The sequence below is a fragment of the Euleptes europaea genome, chromosome 18 (genome assembly GCF_029931775.1).
Source record: "Euleptes europaea isolate rEulEur1 chromosome 18, rEulEur1.hap1, whole genome shotgun sequence".
Taxonomy (NCBI): domain Eukaryota; kingdom Metazoa; phylum Chordata; class Lepidosauria; order Squamata; family Sphaerodactylidae; genus Euleptes; species Euleptes europaea.
In genome coordinates, this window is record NC_079329.1 from 19068613 (window position 1) to 19075905 (window position 7293).

The window sequence follows — 7293 nt, forward strand, 5'->3', positions numbered from 1 at the left end:
AAGCAGCCATTTTCTCCAGGGGAACTGAGCATTGTAGTTTAGAGAGCAGTTGTAAGTTTAGAAGATCTCCAGGCTCCATCTGGAAGCCAAAAACCCTACACCCCAACCACCTGCTCCATGATAAATCTGTAGAATACTGATGCTGAGAATTGTTTTGTAGGTAGGGTTGCCAACTCTGGCTGGGGATAAAGGTTGTCCTATTAGAAATTCTGGGATCCCTCATTTTGAGCTTGCATAAAGATCTGTTGCCCCTTTTCTGTGTTTCCCCTCCTAACAGATTAACCCAACATGAGGAAAAACCACAGCATGGTGAATAACTTCCTGTTGCTGGGATTCTCTAACATGCCAGGTCTAGAGGCCTTATTCTTTACTGTTTTCCTCACCATCTATCTACTGACTCTGACTGGGAACAGTCTAATAATCATTGTCACGCTGACTGATCAGACACTCCACAGCCCCATGTATTTCTTTCTTAGGAATCTGAGCTATCTGGAGATCGGTTACACCTCAGTTATTATCCCCCAAATGCTTGAAAATCTCCTGTCAGAGAACAAAACCATTTCATTCCTTGGCTGTGCCTTTCAAATGGGCATCTTCCTTGTCACAGGGGCAGCTGAGTGTTACATTTTGGCTGCCATGGCATATGACCGCTATGTGGCTATTTGCCAACCTCTCCATTACCCTCTTATTATGAGCAGTCAAGTGTGTTATGAGCTTGTTGCCGCCTCCTGGTTGGCTGGTGTTCCAGTGCAACTTGGCCAAACGGTCCTGGTTTTCACCTCTGATTTTTGTGACTCCAAGGAAATCAACCACTTTTTCTGTGACATCCCTGCAATGGTCAACCTTATCTGTGGAGATACCTCTATAAATGAGTTGCTTGCCCAAGTGGAGGTTGCACTACTTGCTGTAATCCCTTTTGCTTTGATCCTCATGTCATATGTATGCATTGCCTGCACTATTCTGAAGATACCATCTGTAGAAGGGAGGCACAAAGCCTTCTCGACATGCTCCTCACATCTTATGGTGGTGGTGGTTTTCTATGGCTCTGGAATGGCAGTGTATTTGAAACCAAAGTCAAGTCACTCTCTGGAGATGGACAAATTCCTATCTCTCTTCTATACCATCCTGCCACCATTGATAAACCCTCTTATTTACACTCTGAGGAACAAGGAGGTCAAAGAGGCACTTGGGAAAGTACTTCTCCTTCTTCACCTACAAGAAACAAATAAACACAGAAAGAATGGGAATAATAGAACACTTGGTCATATTCCTGCTCAGTAAGCTCTGATATAACAATTGCCATGTCCACTATTTTATTATGTGCCTAGCTCTATGACAACCATTTTACTTTCTCCCTTCCCAAACATGAATTTTTGGAAATGTGTATATAATATATGGATTTATGATGATTAGGGGTAATGTGATGTTTTAGTGTCATTCTATCTAATTCTAAAATGTTGCTGGCTTGTGTGGATAGCTAAATCTATGCAACTGGGCCATCCATAGCTATCTATGGCCTGGGGAGCCCCAAGGGTCTTCTGAACAACCTAAATCTTTCAATGCAAAAATGGATCAAAAAATTATGCCTATTCTGATCTGAGCCATTGTTCTGAATTCCCACAGCCACCATAATACATGTTGAAACACCCACCTTGTGATAGGGCAGCCAGGATGACAAGAAGGAGGATGCAATAGTGGAAGTGGTGAGAGGGAGAGGCAACAGCAGGTGTGGGTAAGGATGCTGATGAGAGGGGCAGCAACAGCAAGCAGCAGGAAGGAGAAGCTGCACCAGTAGCAGGAAGGAACGAGTAACGTGAAACATGGAATTTCCTCTCTGCTGCGAGTCCTTGTGGGTCCCTCATTTGTTCCATTAGAAATACTGTATTTGAGTGGATGGATATATGTATATATAATATCAGAGTATACACACTATTTCTTGCATTAACCTTTTATTATTTTAAGTACTTTTTGCTGAAACATGTTTGTTCTACTGCTGAACTACTTATGGGAACTATCTCATTTGATGGTTGACAGTTTTATGCTGGTGGTTGTATTCCTTTAGTGGATTATGGTTGTAATCCTAAAAAACACTTTTCTGGGAGTAAACCTCATTGAATAAAATGGAACTTCTGAGTACATTCACTTAGGCTTGCTCCCTCCACGTTTTATATGGCTTTCCATTGATTTTCCAGGCAATGAGTGCTTTTATAATCTGATATTTGTATATTCTATTGTAAACAGCTTTGAGGAATGAAATCTACATAAATAAAAGGATCTGTCCATCTGGGGCATCAGAAAATGAAGCTAGGAGTCTCAACATTGGCAACCAGCTTCAGGATGATCATGGGAGTTGCAGTGCCAAACATGTAGTGAAATGGAACATCCTGGACCCTGACGTCCCCAGAAACCCTCAGCATGGTTTACTTTGGGAGGCATAACTCATCTGAAAATAATGCTAGGAACCTCAAAATTAGTCACTGGCTTTAGAAAGATGGTGGGAGTAGCAATGCCCCAAATGAATCTCATTGTCCACATTATCAACAGACCATCCCCCACATCAATTGATGCAAAAGTTGTCTGTGGAATCAGTAAATCACCCCCAAAGCTATGCATTTGAAAATAGACCCCCAAGTTCAGGAGGATGATGGGAGTTGCAGTGCCAAAAATAAAGGGACTGGGAACATTCTGGCCCAGGTAATCTCCAATATCTCTCTGATGGTATGTACAATGGAAGCAAAGGTGTCCTTGGCAGATAGAGGTCATCAGATAATAAGGTTAGGAGCCTTAAAATTTCCCAATAGCTTCAGGATGATGATGGGAGTTGCAGTGCCAAAAATAGAGGGAACCAGAACATCCTGGCCTGGCTGATCCCCAAATCCCACCCCCCTTCATCACTCTATTTGCAATGGAAGCTGAGGTTGTACCATTCCATTGATGTCATGGTAATAACCCAGGACCCTTAGTGATTAAAAATAAATGTGTGGTTAAAAAGAAATGTGTGTCTGTGAGAAAGTGGCCATCTTCTCATTTGGTCTACAATCACATATGTGGGAAACCTGAGTGTAGAAAATAAACCTCTCTTTTTCGATCTCTTTCTCCTATGCTAAAAGGAACTGCTTATTTAGGTTTGAAAATCTCTCACCAATCTCTTGTATTCCTCAGCTTGAGAGAAGGGCTACTTTCCCAGGTTCTCAGACATATAATGACTTAACGTTATTATTATTTTTACATTGAACATAATAGTTCCCTGCATTAGGTGACGAGACTCCCCTTCTATTGGTACTACTTTAATGCAGAGTTACAACCTTCTTGCCAACCACTGAAGGCAACTATTTTTAAGATTTTTATCCCCCTTATTCTTCAACTCTAGGCTGAAAATGACTGGCCCCAAATCACGCAATAAGCCTTATTACAGAGTAGGGGTTTGAATCCAGGTCTCTCCTAGCCTAGTCAAGCCTTACAATTAAAATAACACTATTGACCATCTGCTACCCTGGTTATGACATTCCTCTAAACTTCTGGAGTCACATTTAAAATTTATAAAAAATATCTCTGTGGAACAAAAAACTTTTAAAAAAAAAAAGAAGGGTGAGAGAATCTCAGTTGGCTCTGTTATTCTAAACCTTTGCTTAAATATGTCAGCCACACAGAGCTAATGCACCTCTGCTGACGAATTTACAGTGCAATCCTAAACAGAGCTACTCCATTCTAAGCCCATTGTAATGAATAGGCTTGGATGGGAATAACTCTCGTTAGGATTGCAGTGTTGGCAGGTAAGGCATTTTGAAGATGCAACAGATACATCACTAGAGACTGATGTAGAAATGGTTTCATACTTCCAGTGGGCAAATGTACGTTGTTAGATTGTTGTTTCTGGAAAATGGTGCATCCTTGAGGAATAATATCCACTGAATCAGGAGTCAGCTTTCAAATAAACATGCAAAAGCATCAGAATTGTCATTTGGAGGGTACGAAAGGAGAGCACACAACAGTGGTTCTACCAATTCAACTGAAACACTGTTTCTTATTGTGACCTGAAATTTACTGGAGTTAAATTGGATGAAGAAAACACTAGAGCTTCACAAGCAAATCAAGCAAGGGAAAGTTGGTAAGAGGATTCATTTTCTAGGGTCAATTCAGGATACATCTGTAATGGTGTCCATCACTGAGTTTCTTTTCAGTTTCTCACACATTATCTTTGGGCTGTTATAATTCATTTTCTAAGATACCTGGATTACAATCCAATTAATGCCATGAAGTACTTTGAACATTGTATGGTCACTGGGGTTCCAGTTTCTAAGACTGCTTTCTAAGACTATAACATTGAGAAAATGTGTTTTGAGGCACAGAATTAGAGGAGATATAGCCACAGGATTATGAAGAGACCACCATTGTGCAAGGTCAGAAATGAACTATTCCGTCATTACAACAATACTTGTATGCACATAGAAGCCTTGCTCTAGTGTCTGTTTGGGACATGAGTACTCTAATGTCCACACAGTGCTTCTGCTTACTGCAAGTTCTCTTTCAATCCCTCCAAAGCCTTCCTTGATTAGAGCAACGTGGGTTGAGATCACCACAGATACTTTCTTCACACTCCCTTTCTTACTTGCATTGGGGAGCTGTAGAATGATGGATCAGGCTTTCTGACTGGAGAACTGCTGTGACAGTGAGGCTGTTGTATTATATAAGCCCCAAGATGATTCTCTTAAACAATGCAAGGAACAAAGGGGGGCAAAAACATGCCCCTGTTCAGTTGTTTGTATGGTGCATCCCTATCTCTATCCCACTAAACTGAAATCAACCATAAAATGCACTAACTATAAGTAACTTTACAAAGGTGAGCACAAAGGCACTTTCCTCATGTTGAATATACCTCAAACCTTTTTTTGAGGAGAAATAACTATTCATCTGACTGTCTGTCTGTCTGTCTAACTTTAAACTCACCATTCTGGCCAGGAGCTCAGGGCTGCATACCTGACTACTCTACACCCCCACCCCCCACACAATTGGTCATCACAAAAATGCTTGAGGTATATTAAGTTGATTGTGACTTGCCCAAAGAACCTGATGTCTGAGGGGGAATTTTAGTCCAGATCCTAGTCTGCTCCTGTAACCACTCCACAATGGACCTCTGAACTAGAAGGTGCTCTAATCTTCCTGAGGTCACGAATGACATGTTTTTTTTCAATGCCAGGGAAAAACAGGACAAAAGAAAAGGAACAACGGGAGGGGGGGACCTGAGCAAACTAACAACGCTGCAAGATTCAGTGGATACTGGTCAAATAATCAGGTAAGCTTTCAGTCCTTCGTAGATTGTCACCACTTGGGGTAGTTTTTTAGACAGGGGAAAAATGTATGAAGATTTAAGAACATGTTTCTTCAGCACTGTGCTCCTTCTGAAGAGCTGCTTTCCTAAATCGTATATCGGCTTCAATAAGAGTCTAAAGGGTCTAAAGAGTCTAAAGGGCCTGGCTTCAATAAGAGTCTAAAGGGTGAGATCTCCCCCCTACACACAGACACAATTTGGAGTCTGTTTCAAATAAATTGTTTTGATCAGCAAAGAAATTCAAAGAAATGAGGGACCAGCATGGATATTCTACAAAATGTCAGACTTTCGTTCCACAGATGCTCAGAGACAGGCACTGTATTTCCCAGCCTTCCTACCCTCCTGCTAGAGGACCCTAAGATGTATAATGGTGATGATGATGATGATCTCAGCAGTGCATAATGCCATACAGTCAACCCTCCAAAGCAGCCATTTTCTCCAGGGGAACTGATTTTTGTAGTTTAGAGAGCAGTTGTGATTCTAGGAGATCTCCAGGCCCCAAATGGAGGCCAAAAGCCTTACACCCGAACCACCTGCTCCATGATAAAACTGAAGCATACTGATGCTGAGAATTGTTTTTGTAGGTACGGTTGCCATCTCTAGGTGGGGATAAAGGTTGTCCTATTAGAAATTCTGGGTTCCCTCATTTTGAGCTTGCATAAAGATCTGTTGACTTTTCTGTGTATTCCCTCCTAACAGATTAACCCAACATGAGAAAAAACCAGAGCATGGTGAATAACTTCCTGTTGCTGGGATTCTCTAACATGCCAGGTCTAGAGGCCTTATTCTTTACTGTTTTCCTCACCATCTATCTACTGACTCTGACTGGGAACAGTCTAATATTCATTGTCACGCTGACTGATCAGACACTCCACAGCCCTATGTATTTCTTTCTTAGGAATCTGAGCTTTCTGGAGATCGGTTACACCTCAGTTACTATTCCCCAAATGCTTGAAAATCTCCTGTCAGAGGACAAAAATATTTCATTCCTTGGCTGTGCCTTTCAAATGAGCAGCTTCCTCATCACAGGGGCAGCTGAGTGTTATATTTTAGTTGCCATGGCATATGACCGCTATGTGGCTATTTGTCAACCTCTGCATTACCCTTTTATTATGAGCAGTAGAGTATGTTATGTGCTGGTTGCAGCCTCCTGGTTGGCTGGTGTTCCAGTGCAACTTGGCCAAACTTTCTTGGTTTTCACCTCTGATTTTTGTGACTCCAATGAAATCAACCACTTTTTCTGTGACATCCCTGCGATGGTCAACCTTATCTGCGGAGAAACCTCTATCAATGAACTGGTTGCCCAAGTGGAGGTTGCACTACTTGGCGTGATCCCTTTTGCTTTGATCCTCATGTCATATATATGCATTGCCTCTACTATTCTGAAGATACCATCTGTAGAAGGGAGGCACAAAGCCTTCTCGACATGCTCCTCACATCTGATGGTGGTGGTGCTTTTGTATGGCTCTGGAATGGCAGTGTATTTGAAGCCAAAGTCAAGTCACTCTCTGGAGATGGACAAATTCCTGTCACTCTTCTATAGCATCCTGCCACCATTGATAAACCCTCTTATTTACACTTTGAGGAACAAGGAGGTCAAAGAGGCACTTGGGAAAGTACTTTTCCTTCTTCACCTACAAGAAACAAATAAACACAGAAAGAATGGGAATAATAGAACACTTGGTCATATTCCTGCTCAGTAAGCTCTGATATAACAATTGCCATGTCCACTGTTTCGTTATGTGCATGGGCCGTGCTGAAAGCCTACCTCTATGACAACCATTTTACTTCCATGGATATTTCTCCCTTCCCATACATGAATTCCTGGAAATGTATATATAATATATGGATTTTCTATGATTAGGGAAAATGTGATGTTTTGCAATCACTGTATCTGATTCTAAAATGTTGCTCTCCTGTGTGAATAGCTAAATCCATGTAACTGAGCCATCCATAGCTATCTA

The 7293-nt window shown here is 41.5% G+C and overlaps 2 protein-coding genes across 2 annotated transcripts; both read left to right on the forward strand.

The window, feature by feature from the left end:
- Window positions 1-288: 288 nt before the first annotated feature.
- LOC130490727 (olfactory receptor 10A2-like) lies at window positions 289-1281 on the forward strand. The gene has a single exon (XM_056864536.1). It carries the CDS (start codon window positions 289-291, stop codon window positions 1279-1281), a length of 993 nt encoding a protein of 330 aa, XP_056720514.1.
- Window positions 1282-6039: 4758 nt separating this feature from the next.
- LOC130490728 (olfactory receptor 10C1-like) lies at window positions 6040-7032 on the forward strand. Its single transcript, XM_056864537.1, has one exon. It carries the CDS (start codon window positions 6040-6042, stop codon window positions 7030-7032), a length of 993 nt encoding a protein of 330 aa, XP_056720515.1.
- Window positions 7033-7293: the final 261 nt, after the last annotated feature.

What these genes read in the sequence shown, in the direction of transcription:
- LOC130490727 (XM_056864536.1), top strand. Translation starts at nt 289, where the DNA reads ATGAGGAAAAACCACAGCATGGTGAATAACTTCCTGTTGCTGGGATTC.
- LOC130490728 (XM_056864537.1), top strand. Translation starts at nt 6,040, where the DNA reads ATGAGAAAAAACCAGAGCATGGTGAATAACTTCCTGTTGCTGGGATTC.